Here is a 20,473-nt window from a genome sequence, read left to right on the forward strand (position 1 = left end):
CATGATGTCTACAGAGATTCTGTGCAGAGCACATAATACTGTTTATAAGCTGCTGGCCTTTAGCATTAACCCTAGTATTTAATGATTACTTCACTCACCCATGAACATATAAAAGGAGCTACCTTTCCAGCTGAGTATATATTTTCTTTCACAGAAAAGAAAAAATCACCTGATAAAGGGCTGCAGTCAATTGAATGTCCTTCCTGAAAGTTACTTGAAGACAATACACATTCAAATTACATTTGATTATGATGCCGAGACTTAAATAAATCTAACAACACTTTCACCAAAAATCCTGAGTTTAAATTTGTAAGAATAAGCTGTGTGGATAGTTCAGAAGGTTTTCTTATAGGAGAGAAATAATCCTCCCACTGTTATCACGATCGCTTAATCAAGGAGGAAAAAAATCTCTCTTGTAAAGAAACTGTTTTGTATCACCAAAACTAGCATTTGTTAACAAGTTAACCCTTCAAGGTAGCTAGCAACTTATGTGAAACATCCAGTGAGGTGACTCCTCAGACCAGACATAGTATTTTTGGTCAAAACAAGAAATGCCTTGTACCTCAGAATATCTAATCCCACATTTTGCAGAGAACCTGATCAGCCAACTTGAGAATGCTGTTCTACTTTATTCAGAGTAAAGGCTTGAACTGAGTGCCCAGTGTCCAAGAATGTTCTGATCCCTGGGCCTCAAAACCCACCAAAATTATTGGACCAGAGAAAGAGAACACCACTGGAGCATTAGGTCCCTTCCTGCTAGTCCAACATATGTCTGCCACTTGTGCTTGCTGTGAGATACTATCCTGTCATATAAATGAGCCTTCAGAGAGCCTACAGAGGGGAGGGGAACCAACTGTTTGAAAGGGTAGATAACTGCAGGACGAGGGAACATGGTTTTAAGTTGAGGGAGGGGAGATTTAGGTTGGACATCAGGGGGAAGTTCTTTACCATTAGAGTGGTGAGGTGTTGGAACAGGCTGCACAAAGAGGCTGTGGATGCCCCATCCCTGGAGGTGTTCAAGGCCAGGTTGGATGGGGCCCTGGGCAGCCTGGTCTAACATTAAATGAGGACATTGGTGGCCCTGCATGTGGCAGGAGGGTTGGAGATTCATGATCACGAGGTCCCTTCCAACCCTGGCCATTCTGCGTTTCTGTGAAATGCCCTCAGTACTGTATTGTCACTCAACGTCAGTGCTGACTACTGCGATACCAAACTAGGGGTTTCAGGAGTTACTTGTAGAATTGTAGTCCACAGAAATGCAATCAATTTAGACATCTGTGTCATATCAGAATTGGATGGCAAATAAGCTGGAAATCAAAGATACCATCTAAAGTAATCAGCATTTTCTCATTGTATCAACACAAGTACATAGAACAAATGACTTCACATAATTAACTTCAGTATCCTGTGATTTTGGGTAAGACTACTATCATTCAAGAAGCAGCCTACAAATTAAAGATCCTCCTGAAGAAATAATCATGTCCACAGGATAGATAGCATATTACTAAAAGGTAGGAAAGCTCTGGAATGTTCTTAAAAGCTTCTTTGACAGGTCTTCTCTGTCACAAAGGCCTTTTTGAAGCTAAGCTATAGAAGACTGAAAGAATGTGAAACCACTTATGCATATGTTGGTGGACAACAGATTGGCCGTTAGCCAGCGGTGTGCCCTCGTGGCCAAGAAGGACAGTGGTATCCTGAGATGTGCTAAAAAGAGCATAGCCAGCAAGTCAAGGAAAGTAATCTTCCTCCTCTACTGTGCTCCAGTGAGGTCACACTTGGAATGCATCTGGTTCTGGGGTCCCCAGTTCAAAAAAAGACAGGGATCTCCTAGAAGGAGTCCAGCAGATGGCCACAAAGATGACAAAGGACCCAAAGCATCTCCCTTATGAGGTAGAAGGCAAATGGGTAAGGCCAGGCTCTTCTCAGTGGTATATAATAGATAGAACAAGGAGCAATGGCCTAAAACTTGAATATAGGAAATTCCATGCAAACATGCGTAAGAACTTCTTTATGGTGAGGATAACAGACTGGAACAAGTTGCCCAGAAAGGTTGTGGAGTCTATGGAGACATTCAAGACCCATGTGAATGCCTACTTGTGTGACCTGCTGTTGGGAACCTGCTTTAGCAGGGGGTTGGGACTCAAGCTCTTGAAGTCCCTTCCAACACCAGCAATTCTGTGACAAGATGTTACCACAGCTTATCTAGCCATAAGACAGTCATTACATGCAAGTCCAACGGCTCACTCCTTCTCTCAGATATTGATTCAAAGTCATTTGAGTTTTGGAGGGGAAAAAAATAAAGGGAGAAATCTCTAACCATCAGCATATAAAAAGGACGGCTTTTAGAGTAAGACCTACCTATTAACTATGTAAAATATCAACTATTTAAATGCTGATCTATGCCTTTTAAGGTTGTGAAAGACTTGACATTTGGAGATAAGACAACGCTCCTCACATCACAGTTATTGTAACTACGGTGTGATTAGAACCGCAACTACTCAGTGATTAGATTTACCAGATACGCACTTGTAACACATGATGTGGACCCAGCATTTCAAGTGATCTTGTTCAATGCCTTCATTTAACTGAGTGAAGGTACAGTCCACTCTTATAATCACGATTTATGGTCACCACATCCAAGAGGCATTAAGAGAATACATAATCCAGATTGTCCTGGATAACTTGAGGTTTCCTGCCTTCAGGTATAGGAGAAAAGCCAAGAGGGTGTCCTTTTGCCATCACTTGCCTGTTTCGAGGCACTGATACCCCACGTGCAATTAAACAAATTAGAGTACAGAATAAATAATCACAAGAATCTGTACAGGAAAAGCAGCCACAGTGGGAGATTGACGTATATATGCCAGAGAGCATAGGAAGGTGAAATGCAAAGTGCTACAATAGTTTTGTTTCATTTTCCTCCCAAATTTTCAGGCTACTCGTATCAAAATAAATATACCGACCAGCTAATATTTTTTTCCCCTATTAATATTTCCTGTTTCTCCTTATTTCACTTAAACGGTGATCAGACATCAACTACTTCTTCACTTAATAGAGTAAACCCACACAGTTCTTAAGTTTTGTTTGTCTCCTTCAGCTTCAGGCTCTGACTTTTGATTTGAAGCCTAGGCAATGCCAGTCACAAGCTATTACTGTTTGAGGCAATATTTCTGCATACCTTTCACTCATTTAAACACCTGCAAGCCAGTCTGCCTCCCCAGTAATATTTGTTGCTTAGCAATCATATACATGAAGAGACTTTGCTGCTGCATTCATCCATGTACAATCACCCAATCTTAGGTAATAGCACAACACATTACTTAAACTATACTTGCACAGGATTACATCTTTAAAATCAATTAATTCTGCTTGCTCCCAGACAGTTCATGCAAGCAGTATGAAAAAACAAACTGCTTTGCTGCCCGTGTTAATTTTGGATTTGCACATACCATCAGGCCACCTGTGACAGCTCTTGCAGTGCCAACGCTCTACAGCTCCCATTCACTTCAGAGATAGATGCTCGGCTTCACTATGCCTGTCAGGATTATTCTCCTGCCTCCAATACCTGTTCCTTATATACCATGACAGAATTTATTCTAAAGGGTAGAATGTCTTGTAGAGTGGGGACAGTACTCTTTTTGAAGTCCTCCCAGACTATTTTTTAAGTTAACTGTTAAATGAGTATGACTTCTTGCTACTTGTTTTTGCCTCCTCTCTTGTCAAGAGCACCCTGGAAATCAGTATATTTTCCTCTTTCCCCACAGTAAGATTGCAAACGTGGTTGAGTTCAAAGCTTACCTTGCACAACTGTAAATTGCTGATAATGGAAATATCTGATCTGTTTAAATACATACTCATGTGAAAGATGATAACGTCCCTGCAATATCTATTTTTTTCTTTGGCAAAAGCCATGTATTATACTGCGTTCCAATTAAAAATAGCTCCTACTCTAGCCCTCCCTACAAGAAACTATATTCATTTCTGCATGCCTGCTTTTTCCCCCCAAGGCAGCCTACAAAGCTCTCAGCTCGAAAACTGAGCCTCACTGGGGAAGACTTCAGTAAACTGAACAGTGCTTTCTGATGCTTCTATTGCTAAAAAAAACACAGCCAGCTGTGTAAAGAGGTAATACCTCCTCACCTCTGGGAATCCAGCCATTGCAATTCCACTTACAACCATCACAAGTTCTGAAAACCCCAGGATAATCATGCAGCCTTTGGGCACACTGAGTATGCCTTACAAGATCGCAGTGTGTGACAATAGGTTCTCCTGGAAACAAGAGCTTTTCATTTCTAGCTGTCACATAACATGCAAGTGCCACAGCCCTGGTCCCTCAGTGGAGGACTCCTGGCACAAATGAACTGCTTCATAAATATCTCACAGGGCAGGCTGCAAAATGTCATGAAAATGCCTACAGAATTATGTTGGCAACTCTACATACTTAATTTGGGTGCAATAAGTCAATACCCAAAATATTCAACAGACAGTAAAAGCATTAGTGAAATTAGTTCAAGTTAATGAAGAGATTTTATTTATCTGGGCAGGGTTCACTGTTGCTTTTTGTTGTTATTGTAACAAGACAGCTTTCTTTGCTATTATTATGGAACAAAGACTGCTTCTGCAAAATGAAAAGCTCTTCTGATCATTGTACAACTTTGCATTAAGGTAAATATGTTTCTATGGAGAAACAATTGTGCATTAGAATAAGAGATGAAATAAGAGCACCGCAGTTTGAATAAGAAATAGGATAGTTAAGATTTAAGAAGCTCACTGTTGACTCTGAATCATGATTGTTGCAGTTATCAATTTGCTATCTACAATTTAACAGATTTTCTCTCCATTATAAAGAACTATTTTCCAAGTAGCGGAGGTGGTTTCCATCCCTCCCCACTCCAGTAGAGCAGACTATTTGTTTGCATTCTACTCATCTTCTTAAACCATCCTGGTATTTCTTTAAACACTTAAGTAACTTCTATAGTTACTTCTATTCATTGCTTTGCAAAGCAATAAACCTTCTGCAGATGATCTGTAGAGACACCTCTACAGAGCCGAACATTCTAGAAAGGATTTGAGGCTGTTAAAAAAGGAGGAGGGAGCTGTAAGAAGTAGCATGAAGCAGAGTTACCAAATCAGAAGTCACACAGAATACAGTAAGAAAAGAGGAAGATAAATGCCTGGGAATTTTTTGATAGTCACTCAACCCTAAGAACTTCTGTGGAAATGACATCAGATAATAAGAAAACTCCACTGCAATGCCTTGAAATATCATTCTTAGAGGGGGGGAAAGATTACTGAGAAATAAATGCACTCATCTATAATCAACAGATACACTGGGTAATTAATTATTAAATCACACACTGTTCATCAGCTACAAATGGAAGGCTCCTGCATAATTTAAGTCCTCATTTAAGCATTATTGAATCTTCTGTTTGACATGCCTAATTTTCATCCAGTTTTCCAACTGCTTCAAAAGAGGAACATATCTACTTAATTTGAGAGAACCTAGGTTTCACGTATTTACTAGCTGTTACATAGTTTCTTCCCTGAAATGCCATTGCTCGTTCACATTCACAGTTCTTCTAATTCTTTTCCCAAATAATCTGCATCAGTGAGGCCCCTGCCAGCAGAAAAAGAAACACTGCACAAAGCAGAACTGGAATTTCATTTGAAAGAGAGTTCCTCATCATTTTTAAAAATATGCAAGCAAGATGCGCCTTTGAGACAGCAGGCTTTGCCTTGAACTGATATATCTGAATTCCACATTGCATTCTCAGATCCTTTCATCAGACCTACCTGCAAAGATCCTCTACTATATTTGGCCAAGTCCTACAATCAGTTTACTGCTATTTTCCAACCTATACAAGCTCAACAAAGTCTTTTGTTCACTTACTCTGGAGATGGTCAAAGGCATGTTGAAGTCCTTGCCCCCTTGCAGTCGGAAGCCCCATGGTCCAGGTCCATTCAGAGTCACGCTGTAAGCCATTCTGTACCTTTCTCACAAGCCAGCAAGGCACTGCAGGATAGAAGGATGGGGTAGACAGAGAAAGCGTGAAAAAGTAGTATGAGAACAGGGAAGAGTTTTGTATAACTAAGCCAGTCTTTCTGCCTTGCCTGTTCAGTCGTGCTGGGATATCACCTAAGAATAGTTGGGAGCTATAATGCAGATGCTGATATCTCAGCTGAGTAGGGCCCATAAAAGGTTTGTAACCAGACACCTACTATGCAAAGACTTCATGACTCAGAGGTCTAATATAGCCCCCAGGGAGGGGAACAGATCTTTCTGGGCTTCTCAAGCCCCTCTTCACATTCAATTAGTCCACGGGTGAAACACATTTTCAAGTAAAATCAAGTCCCATGCTAAAATCCCAAACATCTAAAACTCACTACTGATTTATTAAACAACTACTTTGCCAATTAACTTCTGGTTTAGAACATACTGCACAGCAATACATCACATATTACAAACAAGTACCTACTATATGTAGCAGGGAAGGCATAAAGGAGTGCTTACATTTATTTTACATAAATCTGTTAAATGCAAATTAAATACTACACACATTCGGAACCAAAAGCAAAGTCCTTAATTTCATTATTGGCTCATGGTACCATAACTTAAGCTTTCTAAAGGGGCAAATACATTTTTTTCCTCTTACAATGCCAGTATTCTGAATTATTTCTAAGCAGTATATAATCCACGTGGCAAAAGCATAGTTTCATCTCATAGCTGTCATACTGTTTTCAATACAACTTGTCTAAAAGCATGGAAATCAAGTGGAAGGCTAAGAATATAATTAGTTAGCTGTTTCCTAAACTCATTGAATAACTTTTCATAGCTTATATTCTGTTCATGCTAGGAGTTTCAGAAAACCTTCGTAACTCGTTTGGAATAACAGATACATTTCAGCTTTGGATTGAAAATAACTGGAAATCTGAAGAAAGGGGAACTTCCAAACTGTTGGCATAACTAAGGTAAATGAAAAGCTTCTGCTCTTAGATAAAGCTATAAAATTTAACACCACTTTAAAGTCATTAATTTGTGCAGGACCTCCAGAAGTTCTCTAGTACACTTCCACAGCATCCCTGCTTTTACCCTCATATTACAAAGAAATTCCCATTATATTAAGTTGAAAAATAAGCAAAGGCTCTGCTCTATAATTAAAAAGACAACCAAAACCACAGAGTGCACCAGCTCATTTGAACACTGATAGTAAGTCTGCCTGTGCACCCATTTTAATGTCACAAAAAACTGATGGTTGAACTACAGAGAACACATACTGTCATGGCCTCTCCACCTGTGAAGTAGATCAGTAATTTTGGCAAAGCCACAAAGCAGTAAGTGCTTGTTTTGTATGAATGCTGGTAGAAAAGACGACTGTACAAGGAAATTTATCCTCCACACAGATGGAAGGCCAAACAATATAACCACATCTTCAAATCCTAAATTCAAACTATAACAATATGGCAGTTTCAGTGGGTTTAAGTGAAGTTGTACTCAGCCAATGGAACTGGTCCAAATCAAAATGAAAGAAAATAGTAAGACAGATTGAAAGAAAACAGGTTGCTGTCATACATATACCTATCTATGCATGTATTTATAGCTTTTTTTAAATCTAAATTATCAATATTCATTGTTTATCTCCGTATGAAGCCATAACCAGTGACACTTAAATGGTGATTTTGAAGGGAGAAAAAAGATATACTTTCTGTACGCCGAACCACAGAACTTGACAACAAATCTATGAGGCCTCTTCAGTCATGTGCAGGACTTTTTTTTAATTTTTAATTTTCAAAGTTCACAAACGCATGAAAGAAGTTCCCATTGCGTTATTCCTTACCGTTTCCCAAGAATTCACCACATATTTCTACTATCTTTTCTTGACTCTATTACAAAGGTTCAGGAGAGCGCAACAAAAATGAGAGTAAACCAAACATGGCAAGTCATTGCTTCACTAGCAAGAAGTATTAAAAAAAAAAAGACAACAAAGAAGAGAGGATACATTTTTATGACAATCAATTCCTTCCTATACGTAAACATTCATCAGAGAAAAAATGCACAAGCTATAGCAGAATTAAACCGCACAGACAGCAAGCTGAACAACTAAGCATTAAGAAATAGAATTGCTGCTTAATCAAACACCATGTACTTCTATCCTACTTTCACATGCATAACATGCCACCCACTTATCAGTTTAGGACATCTAAAAGGGTCTCTGAGGTCCTTCAGGCTGGGTAGCAAGCTATGAAACTGAAGTGATAATCTCATTAGGGGTACTGTCATTTGAATGACATGTTAAACTTGGGTGACTTGTTTTCTACTTCCTTGGTTTCTGCCTGCATCCAGACGAACATTCAGTATAGCTTAGCACTTACATGAAGAAAAAGTAGGAGATACACCAGTGTCCTGGCCCACTTTGCCCTTTTACAAAACGGGGCTGAAGTCCTTTCACATGCCCACGCTATTGGATGCCTCTTAGAGAGTGTATCAGAAAGATCAGTGCAGTAGTGATAAAGGCAGTATAATGACAAAGGGACTAGCACAATGGAAAAGCATTAAAAAGAAAAAGAAAAGTGCTCACCCATATCCAAAGAGCTAGGCTCACAAGAGAAACTCCACAAGGGAGGGATCTCCAACCAGAGAACCAGCCCCAGTTCCAGTCAGCCCTTAAATGAGGTTGAAGAGAGGTGTAGCCAGACTCCACCCCTTCTGGTCACACAGCTGAATTGCCCTCACCTGTGCTCCCAGTGCTGACCGGGTCCTTTCCCCAGGTGCTCAGTCAGTGATTCAGGTCACGACTCAACAGTTACAATACACAGAGGCAAAAAGATTCCATTATTTTCTTCATAAGCCTAAGTCCTCAGTCTCCTGCGTTTGTTTCCCCTCTGCCTACCTGTGCCTTATTCTGGACAGCTGCAAGCAGTAAAGAAGCTCATGCTGCAGACACAACTCAATTTGCTGGGAATGCTCTTAGCACTGCTCCTGTCTTCTACTGACTCCTTCCATGGGCAGCCTCTAGATCAGAAAGCCGGTGGCCTGCCTAGATTATTATTTCAGTCCTGCCCTGTTTTCAGAGGTGATACAGACAAATACACTCACTAAGTCAAATATCCAGAGCAAACACAGGGAAATGGACTGGAGCAGCAGTCCACCGCCATCATAGCTATCAGCACAAGCCTCCACAAAACCTTCTGGGAAACCTGCAGATGAAATAAGCTGCATGTACATAGTAGACTAACTATCCTCTTGTTTTTAGAACCTTGTGGTGTTTGGATTAGGTTTATTTGCGTTAGATGTTCTCAGACTGTTCCAAAATCACTTTTCATTTACTCAACTGAGTTCTGTTTCTCTTGGGGTGCCTTCTTCCCTACGTTCTCCGTCTAGATGAAAAATCTATGACACGAGCACACATCCCTCCCTTCAGATAGAAGCTACGTAGAGTCAAATCAGGGCGCCAGTGTGAGGAGTGACACTTAAAGAAAAAACATTCCAGAGACGAGGTGACATTTTTCTCTCCAGATACCAAAACAAAGATTTGCTCAGAGCTCACCAAGTCCCCTCAGAGCTGTCCCCATATGACTGATAGGAACAGCTGCGAGGAAGCTGGATGGGTACCAGGCACCACAGGTCCCCATGCCAACAAGTTCCATGCACATAAAAGAGTGCCCCAGCCTTCCACAAATACCTCAGAGCCCAAGCACAGCCATCCTTCCACAGCTACGTCAGAGTTCGTACACTGGCGGAAACAATTCACATATGCTAGGAGACCACGTTGCATTGCAGTGAACAGGCTTTCTGAAAGCTACACCTGCATGCTTGGAAGTGCACAGACATCAAGTGAATGAAATAAAAACCTCTAGTGCCGATGCTAAATTAAGATGGAAGGAAACAAGTCATGGAAATTCCAACTGTTCACATTGCTACCACTTCGTTAGGCCGGCCACATTACTCATTATGTATTTTAGCTGCTGTCTAGAGTGCCCCTGAGAGAGCCTTCAATTACTACTACTGCAGCAACAAGGTTAAATCATTTATATCATCCATTTGTAACATTTCAGTAGCAGATTGTTAGAATGTTTATCTGACGTCTGATTTGCAACAGCCTGCGTTGCTTGACAATAAGTGTTGAAATGAGTCTGATATATGCAGTCCTAGCGTTACCCAGTATTTTTGGATTAATAGTGCTGACTATATAGTGAATAATGAGGAAGCAGTTGCTGTATTTGGGTTCTGATCTTCACCTCAACCCATCAGACATAAAAACACATATGCACTGTATATTGAGTAATAGTACAAGAGAAAGAAAATCATGAAGCTTCACCAAATTCTGCTTTGTTGCTATCTTTCCCATAATGGTGTTTGTAGGTCCCAACAGTACATGTGCTGAGTGAGCGTATGCTATAAAGTAGTATTCCTGGGGAGGTGCACTAGAGAAATACGATGATGGAGTATTATTCCTCTTCTCTGTAATATAATGCCATCAGAACTGCAGTTCAAACCACTTTGTTTGGCTGCATGCTGCAGCATATATCACCTTACGGACTCACCAGGTTCCCCACTTTCTCACTACCAGGTTGTTCACTGCAAATGCTGTCATCACTACAGAAAAATCAGTTTTTACACTATTTTTGGATGTTAAGTGACTTTTTTTTCCTGCAATAGCCTCCTTTTTCTATCCCAAAAGACTGGATATATATCATAGCATAGCCAACCTTCACCTTCAGAAGACTCTAATAGTTTTAGTAACTGTGTTAAACTGCAAACCACTCCTGTGGGAAGAGAGAAAGAGGAAGGAGAGAAGCAGTCACACCTCTCTGTGGTATTTGCAGAGACCCCATTTACAAAACGACTTAAGGGTATGTTACAAACTTTTCACCTTCACGCCATCTCAGTTATGGTTTTCAAGGGCATCCACTATAACCTGCGGTACTTAACACCTCTGTGGCACCCACTTCACCAAGATAACAAGATTTTCTTGTTTGTTTCTGACTTCTTTTAAAGAGAAAGAACACCAAAATACCTGTTGTTTCAGCAAAACACGATCACCTCCTTTCTAAGGCTGGACCCACAGTGCTTAGGTTACCAGCTTCAGACCGTGAAACGAGTCAACAGCAACAGGATTAAAATGCAGAGCTCATTTACTAAGAGAAGTATTTGGACCAGAAAGAAGGCTGCAAAATGCTTTGCTGTTGTGTGCGTGTCACTCTCCTCTGACTCTGGGCTGAAACCAGGAATGCTCACAGCCACCCTGCGACTGCTCTCGTTTGTGCCTTGCTGCAGGGGATTCCAAGCGACGGGAGAAAAAAAAAAAGCCACTAAGAAAAAAAAAAAAAAAAAAAAAGCAGATACAGAGGGGAAAAAAAGGGTGAAGGGGCTACGTGCAGATCGCTGTCAGCTCCAGAGGGCAGGGACAGAGCTGACACTGATGTCACAGGACTTGCACGGCGCTGGCTGGCCTCCAGAGAGCCCGGGGCTTGGCACGGCACAGCGAGCGCTCCGCAAGGCTTTGACGACAGCTCCCGTACCGCTACTTCTGCCTGCACAGACACCTCGCGAGTGGCCGCACCGCACAACTGAGGCACGATACGCCTGCAAAAGCGCACAGTGCTGCGAGGTTTAACCTTAAACTCTTCTCACCCCCAGAGTTAGGCTCACCCACCCGCGTCTGCATCCCCACACAGCCTCCAGTGGGAAACGCTTCCCCCTACAGCAGCTCCCCGCACAAACGGGGCTGTAGCAGAGCCGCTCGTGCTCCTCTTAGGGCGCCGGCGTCCCGCAGCCGCGCGGCGCGACCCACCTGTGCCAGCCGCGGTGCTGCGGAGCCGCCACACGCACGGGCGCTCAGCGGCCCGCGGAAGCTCCCGCCGCACCAGGAGGCAGCCCGAGGGCAGCCCCGCACCGCCCCTGAGGGGAAGGAGCGCTGCCGCCCAGGTGGGGCCTTAAAGCGGCCGCCGCAGCGCGTGGCTGGGGGATGGGGGACGTGGGCATCGAGGGGGGCAGCCGCTGAGGAGTGTCCGACCAGCGTTCCTTTCTGAGCACCGACGGTGTTAAATCTCAGTTTTTGAACTGAGATCGGCCCCTCGGCTTTGGTGGTAGAGCAGCAAAGAGACGCACGGCCGGGCGCCGGGGCAGCAGTTACGCGGCACCCACCCGGGTGCCCTCAGGGATGAGACGGCGGCCGGGGGGTGGGGAGCGTTCGGAAGGACACGGAACTTTCCGTGGGAAGGGACGCCGTGGCGGCGGGGAGCCCGTTGTCCTCACCCGGTGGGGGTCTGTCACGGAACGCCCCGGCCCCACGCGCACGACGTCGCGCTCTCCTTCAGCACCAGGGACAGGCGCTGCGCCACGCAGCCGGGGGGCGAAGGGAGTGTCGTGTCTAAGCGTGCTGCTCGGGTCATCGCTTCTGCCGCAGGATAAGCAGACAAAATCATCCTTACAACTTTTTTTTTTATCATTATTTTTGGTCTCAACTGTGATCACCACGGTGGTTACTCCAGAAAGAAGAGTCATAGAATCATGGAACTGTAGAATGGCCTGGGTTGAAAAAGATCACCATGATCATCTAGTTTCAACACCCTGCTGTGTGCAGGGTCAGCAACCACCAGATCAGGCTGCCCAGAGCCACACCACAGCTTTGTGCAGTGTTGTGATTAATTTGCAGCAGGGGAAACAAGCTTACGCTGACAGCAGTGTAGTCGGTTTGTCTTCTAACGAAGAAGGCAATTTGTAAAGTGATTTTAAGATGGCTGTTTGTGACTGCTGTTGTCTCTAGCCATGGATAATTTGCCGTACTTTATTTATTGGATTGCTTGCTGTTGCACAGCTAGCAGGCCTAGTTACCATCATCCACTAGATTATTTTTGAAACAACAATGAAATTGTACTGTAAAATGCAAGTTTTTAGTCATATCATTTTATTTAAACTTTGTGTCTGTTTGTGTAGGTGCAGTAATGCATATTGGAAATACTAAGTTATGGCCTGAAGCAGTGACAGAGCACCTGTCAGGAAGGCAGGGCCAATCCAGGGGAGCTCAGGTGCACGCAATGCCACTCAGTGATCAGAAGGGGTGGAGCCAGGATCCACCCCTTACAGACCTCATTTAAGGGCTGGCAGGGGGAGGGGAGGGCATTTTGTTGGAGGTTCCTGTATATCTAAGGTCTTTGGAGGGTAAGCAGTTTCTTTCCTTGTATTTTTGTGTCTCGGGCTGTTGTATTTGAGTGAAAGTTTAGTTGCTATGGTCCAGGATGTTGTTGTTCTGCTCTTGTTGTTTCTATTGCATTTTTGTGATACTAATTCTGCTGCTCATGTTTTTGTACCTCACAATTTATCTAAATAGTGGGTATTTTCAGGTGGGACTGTGCAGTGAGCAGGTATTCAATTAAGATACCATTTCACAGAATCAGAGTTGTTTGAGTTGGAAGTAACTCTTAAAGGTCACTTAGTTCATCTCTCCTGCAATGAACAGGGGATCATAATGTTAGTGTAGTATAGTAAGAGACCTGAGTATCTTTTTCTTCCCTATCTCCTAAGAAGCATTCGAATCTGAAGAGCTTTCTTATTTTTTTTATCTCTGAGTAATGCTTTTGTTGTGTCAGAAGCTTCCATCTTGTGCATGTTAATAGCATTGCATTAAAGGCATGTGATCTTCCTTTAGGAAGATTAGGTGGAATAAACAAGGGCAGAACCTGCTCTGACTTCTGTGGTGTGTGATGAGGCACTTCTGTACATCCTGTACTAATTTCATTGTATGTTATATGTGTTTAAATTAGTGTACATAGCCTCAGTCCCATGTTTAAGAAGTAAGAATTGTAACTGTCAGAGACTTCATGCAGTGGGCCTGTATTAATGAATTTAAGTGTGAAAGTATACGCTCAGTTATTCTTGCTGTTAGCTTTCACAGTTCTAAATTTCTCATCAGGTTTCTTCCTAGAAATCCTGTTTAAACAATAGAAGCTACAAAATAACAAGCAGATCTTCTGCAGGTGAATGAACTTCATTAAGTAGCATAAATACTGGCTTGAGTTGGAAAGCACTTTCCATGTGGAGGGAAATCATCCTTATATAATGATTGAGAAAGTGGTTATCATTTAGATTATTCCATTCTATGTGAGATAAAAAGAGTTGTGAAGATTATGAGCATGTATTTTAACTTCTTCCACACGTCAGCAACCTGAATTTCTACTCCCTAGAGCTTATGTTAGCTGCAAATGGTCCTTTCACCCTGTTCTGACAAGTAGCTCATCAGTTCTGCTTCAGTGTTTCTGTTGGAACCAGAGTGGGATCTTTTTGCTTGTTTGTTGCTCGTTACATTAAATTAAGACTAAGGAATTTAAAAGTACAGAATTCTGTCTGCACAGCACAAACATAAAAACCAGTTCCCAACAACTCGTGCTGGTCTTCAGGAAAGACAGAATCTCCTGTCCTGCACCTTCAGGATCACCATTAGAAAACCTGTGATGGCAGGACCTCCTGTGCAGAGGATCCTACTTTCTTTCTTGAAAGTGGCTTACTGGTAGGTTTAGCTATGCCATTTTCTCTGATGCTCTCTTGGTGTAATTGCTCTTGAGCTGTGAGTTTGAGCCTGTGTAATTCCCTTTCCTGGGAAATTCTGATAGTTCTGCTGAGGGTTAGTTCTGGGTAAAGTGGCTCTCCTTTTCTAGCTTTAACCTTGTAAGATAGATCCATTTTTCCCCACTATCAGTCATTCACCACTTTTGCAAAGCTCCTAATGTTGCCAACATGTGAGAGCAAACAACAAAACAGTCAAAACCTCCAGCTGTTACATAGAGTTCAATGAAATATTCTAAATTGCAACCCATCATTGATTGAAGTGTTGTGTTTTTTTCCAGTTTAACTTAAAAATAATAATAATAAAAAAATAGGTTATCTATATGATAAACTTACTGGATAGTTCCTGTATTTACCTGAGCCACATAATTAGTGTAACATTCCCAGAACAGGGCCAAAGCAGTGTTATGGCAGTGGATAATCCAATGGGGACTATTGGTGGGATGGACTTCAGCAAAAAAGCTTAACTCCTTATGTGGGCTGTTTTCCTGCTTGGGGAAAACACCTGGCTCAAAATGTCAGTGTTGTCTACACCATATCTACAAACTTGTGGACATCTTTCAGATAGAAGAGCTTGAATTCTTTTTCCATTTGCTCTGTTAACAGTCAGTTCATCAAGTAAACTTTGGGTTCTTCATTCCAGCTCAATATTCAACTGTAAATATTAAGCTATAAATGCATGCTATCTGTATGAGGGGGAAGGCATCGTGAATCTCCTGCTACTGTTTCACTCATTATTTCTCTGCAGGTTTCAGTTGGAGGTTGAGCAATCCATCATTGCATCTTTTTTGGCACAGTCATTGTTAGCTCTCTAAGTATGGGAAAAAAAATAATTAAAACCTTTGTGCAGTACTTTAAGTGTAAATACTGTGCCTATTCATGGATAAACTTGAGTTCCTTGGTAAACTGATTTGCCAAGGTTGTAGAGGGACTTATTGCCAAACTCTTGCTCAGAGATTACTGCAAATTAGTGGCAGTTGAGTATCAACTTGTTTAGTTTGATTACTTGGTGCTTTGATTTGATGATTTGTTCAGTTGATCCTGATGATTTATTGAAATGATTCTTATCTCTGAAGACAGGGTACACTTAGCTGAGGAAACCAAACCAGCCGACTTTTCTAAATAATAGTTTAAATCAAGCACCACTTTTCCTTCTGAACTAAATAATTGTGAAAATGTTGAAATATATGTAATAGAAGCTTTAAAAATAATTATTTTAAAACATCTGTTACCTCTAGATTATCCAAATGAAGACTATCTCACCTACTCTAACAAACATTTTTTTCTGTGATACGCATGTTCACTGTCTTAATGCAGTGTGTGATAAGGAATGGTGTATGGTAACTGCTGAGTCATGGCCTGAATCACTGATTGAGTACCTGGGCAAAGGTTGATTCCTATGGACTTAAAATTACTTTGGTCCCCAAATTCTGTGCTGCCAGTCTTAACTGTTCTTGTATTTTCTCCTCGTTTCCAACTGCATCAATGGCATAAGGTTACACTAGCAATGATTGTTAACTCCTGTGGCTTGAATTTGTACTGTATGTATGAGTTCATGATTTCCTGCAGCAAGAACCACCTGGTCCTCAGGTGTCTGTGGACCAAAGAATTTAATACATTCTTCAGTTTTTCAGATCTGTGGTAGGTCTGCCCACACAATCTGTGGATGGCCAAGAGATGCTGAAATATGGTTAGAAGAGTTAGGCTTATGGCTAGATTAGAATGGCAGGGTGAGGGAGCATGCTAGTTGCCACAGTCTTGTGTGACCCTTAATGAACTTGTTGCATTCTGGTTTTTAAGTAGTAAAACAAATTGAACTGAATTTGGAATGGTTTAAAAGGGCAGCCATTAAGTTTTCAAATAAAAGCACTTCAAAATTTAAATTACTGTGAACTTGCTTGAATACCCTGTTTTTCAGTTTCTAGTGCAGAACAAATATTCCAATGAAATGTGCAATCAGTGGTGAAGGTTTTTTTTGTAAACTGCGGTTAATTAAAATATTAACCGAAATTATACTCAATTTCAAAGGAATCTGGTAGAACCGAGCCACTAGCTCTTGAGGAGGGAAGCAAGGGAAGGCAGGTGCCTGTAAGTCAGTCATAAGTTAAAGGGAAAGCATGGTGTTCTCTTGACGTGTGAAATCAACCAATAACCTGAGTGCAATTTGCACAAACTCTGCAAAAGCTGAGGTTATTGTGGTAGTACTTAACCTGAGACTTCTTAAGTGTTTCAGCTGCTGAAGTTCCATCGAGTATCCCTTGAACAAACAGGATCCTTTTTCTGGGTCAATATCCAGTCCTGTGAGGTCTAGAACTGTGAACAAAATACTGCTATTTGTGGAAAATCTTCAGCAAGTGGGAAACAAAACACCAAGACACAAAAAGGTCAGTAGGGGATGCTGCTTTATTGACATAAGACTTCGTATTGTATTTTTTAATGTTATTTGGCAAATCTAGTGGTGATTTGAGATCCCTGTAAATTGCTTTAACTTGGCTGATTTTGTTTTTAGAGAATCATCTTTAAAACGTTGATTTGAAAATATTACATTTCTCTGAAACCCAGTTTCCATCAGGATCCATATCATGTGACTCAGTTATTATGCACTGTTCTTACTGATGTTAATCTGTTCCTGCCCGTATGGCTTTGCTGGATAGGCCATGTGCCTCTGGCTGTCTCTTCATAAAAGAAATGAACTGATCTTATCTAAGCCCCAAATCATGTATTCCCTAGATGTAACTTCCAGTGATACTGACTAGTCAGCTGTGTTGTTTTGGAAACTCTTGCCATAATTTCATTTTTTAAAATCTGGAGTTCGGGCAGCTCAAACTACTGCCACATTCATGACCTGATTTAGTAAGCAATTGCCTTTGTGCTGTGACCCAGTAACAACGGAGCATGTTCAGCTGTGATGGGGATTCTTTCCATTTCAGGAGGCAGCATAATGAAAGGAAGCTGCCAGATACAGCTCTCTAAATGATGCTGTGGCCTCTTTTGTCCCTTCTCTGATATCATTATGGTCTGAGTTCTGCACTAGGGAGAAGTCAAGTTTGAGTCAGCTGGGGGGAAAAAAAAAGGGTGGGGAGGAATCTGGCTCAAGATGGTAACTCTTGTATTCCTCTGCTGAGTAGTCTACAACAGGAAAGAGAAGGAGCAAGTTTTGCATAAGGCTATTGTATTTCACTATTTGTCCTTTTTAACAATTACTTTATTTTGATGTGGTGCTGATGGGTATCCTAAGTTGTTTCCTATTTGGCTTCCTTTTGCTTCAGCTGTCTTCTGAAGTGACAGTTTGATATTTAAAAAAAAGAATTAAAATGGGTGAGATTTATTGAAACAAAGTTTTATGGAGTATTTGGGTTTTTATTCTTTCAGACAAAAATGTTCCTTGCAATGTGCAAAGTGAACAGCTTTTATTTCTAAAACTACATGAATGCTAACTTCTCATCTGATGGATAATAAGTGAACATACAGATCCGGGACCTGGAAGATTGCTGTTTGATAGTTTTTTTCAGATGGGGTATGATTTTCAGAAGTTATCTGTGCAGCAATTGTTACTTGCCACTGAGTTGCCTGATACTACTGCCTCTACTTCGCCCTTCATAAGGTTAAGATTCTTATTATTTCTCTGAATAGCAGCAGAAACTGAGTTTTAACTTGAATGTCTGGAAAACAGTATTTAAAATAAGATTTACCAATACTTCAAGATTTCTGACTTGTGCTTCTGTTACTCAAACTTCAGCTGAGGACAGAAGGATCAAAAAATCATTTTAAAATAAAAGCTTATGGGTTATTATCTGTTTCATCTGTTTACATGCAGAGATGGACGCATACATAATTCCTTTAAAAGCCAAGAGAGGGTTGTATTTAATGCTGTCTTTAGCACCCAAAGGCGTTGGGAGTTGCTTGAAAATTGTTACAAGAACAGTGAACTAATGAGAACTAGAGGATGGTGATAGTTCTGGGAGGCAAGATTCTGGAGAGGCTTGAAGGCTGTACTGCTCCATGACTGCCACTGAGGCGAGTAGCAAGGGATGCTTTATCTGAGAACCTGCCTGTTAGAAGGGAGCTGAAATCGGGGCTTACGGGAACTCCAGAGTTCAGGGTTATGAAGAAATGAGAATCCATTTTGTGCCAGGCCCTTGGAAAGAGTTCTGGCCCTTTGGAGTAGATCGCAGGATGACTGGTTGCTCTCTGCTGAGTTTGGGTGAAATGAGAAGAATATCTTGGTTGATGAAGACTGAGTCGAGTAGGCTCTGCCTTCTGCACAACTGTGTGAAGATGAGCAGTGGCCCTGGGAAAGAAACTCTTAGATGTGAAACTCTGAGGTGAAAAGGAGAATTATTTTGGATTGTTTTATATATGTTTTTCTTATTTTTTCCTCATGTCACATAGTATGTTGAGTACAGACAAATAAGGGGTTAAGTATAACTCAAAGTTTCAGTAATATCCTATTTTTTGGTTATTCCTCCCTAGTGTTTACATATCTAAAGTGCATTAGTACTACTAGAAGTCAGATGTAGAACTGATGCCCTCAATATCACGACCCAACATTGGGCTTTTGTGTTAGAAAATACAGAGCTCTACGGTGACAACCACATTCCCCAGCCATGGGAAATGCTTTTCTAAATTTATCTGAATATAATCTTTTTGTTTCCTTCATTGCTTCTTTTTATGGCTGAGCCTTACTGTATCTTTAACTCTAGGAATTCAAACTTTGAGTTGCCCTATTTTAAGTCTTTTCATGTGAGTTGGGCTCTTCTGTGGATGAAAGTAGAAGTTGGTCTTGAAAGGGATAGTGTATGTCTGGGCAGGGCAGGGACAGCTACTTGATGTTCAAGGGAAGTTGTGCTATACAGTTTTCCTGGGGTTTCTTTCTGATTAATATACTGTATAAATATATACATATATATACAGGGGTAACTGTGAAAATTGTATTGATCTGATGTTTCTAGTGCTTCATTCTGTTGTTCATACCCTTGTGTTCTGGATGGCTCTGGTCAATGACTCCCTTCTTTCATTGGCAAATTTTGTCCCATTAATAGAGCAGAAAACATACCTATAAGGTCTCAACCCTCTTTCAAGCATTGCCCACTTAAAATCATCCCCATTAAATCAGTTGCTTATGCTCCTAGGTCTACTTCAATGCCCTCTTCACAAGTAGATTTTCTTTTTAATTATGTACTGTAGACCAAAAATTGATAGTTATTTGTAATATACAGTGATTTTCAATATACAACTTCCTCAAGAGAATACATTTACACAGTAGGTTCTTCAAAGACTACACGTGATTACACAACATATATTTGTCTAAATCTTTTACCACTAGAATGCTCAATTTTACTTTTATAACAGAGTAAAATATACCCACATGTGATCTATGTGTGTCAGCTTGGTGAGCATTGCTATAAACTATTTGTTGAGTAACTTCTGTTGTGGAAAATGAATTACTTTGCATCCCTTACACACTTCAGTACAACCTCTGGCTTTCATTTGTAATTACTTCACAATGAATACGCTTGAATTTTTTGCAAGTATATGGTAAAAGAAGAACTGTAAGCAGTTGAAAAAAATTGTATTTCCAGATGTAAAGCTTGAAGCAAGCTATGAAAATGGAGAGCAGCCTTAAGAAGAGGATATTATCCCTTGTTTACAGTTAACAGTGCTGATACACAACTAGTGATTTGCCCAAGGTCACCCAAAAGATGGGAAAACCGCAGAAACTGAGTTTTGAACTTTTGTACTTCCAGCTTCTGTATGTGGTTGTGTGAATGTCCTTTTTCCTCTTTGTGAGGGTTTCTTATACCCAAGTGCTTATAGCCTTGAGAGGAATACAGTTTGCAACAGCTTAGCTGTCAGTATTTACCTTGGCTTTAAAAAAAAAAAAACTTGAACTTAGGAAATTTATTAATAAAC

At 41.1% G+C, this 20,473-nt stretch overlaps 1 protein-coding gene across 5 annotated transcripts in view; it reads right to left on the bottom strand.

Annotated features, from left to right (window-relative positions):
- Positions 1–11,910, bottom strand: part of LDB3 (LIM domain binding 3) — a 118,792-nt gene extending 106,882 nt beyond the window's left edge. For 4 of the 5 annotated variants that reach the window (XM_090144789.1, XM_090144791.1, XM_090144792.1 and 1 more), the window contains exons 1-2: positions 6,109–6,208; positions 5,888–6,010 (exon numbers count right to left, since the gene is read on the bottom strand). In XM_090144789.1, the coding sequence (XP_090000915.1) occupies positions 5,888–5,980 (93 nt within the window). In that variant the 5' untranslated portion in view covers positions 5,981–6,010; positions 6,109–6,208. Of the gene's footprint in view, positions 1–5,887; positions 6,011–6,108; positions 6,209–11,789 lie in introns of those variants that run through there. The other variant, XM_090144790.1, reaches the window with a different exon arrangement.
- Between the last annotated feature and the right edge of the window lie 8,563 nt (positions 11,911–20,473).

This window comes from Phasianus colchicus, chromosome 8 (assembly GCF_987193195.1).
Source record: "Phasianus colchicus chromosome 8, bPhaCol1.hap1.1, whole genome shotgun sequence".
NCBI classification, from domain to species: Eukaryota; Metazoa; Chordata; class Aves; order Galliformes; family Phasianidae; genus Phasianus; species Phasianus colchicus.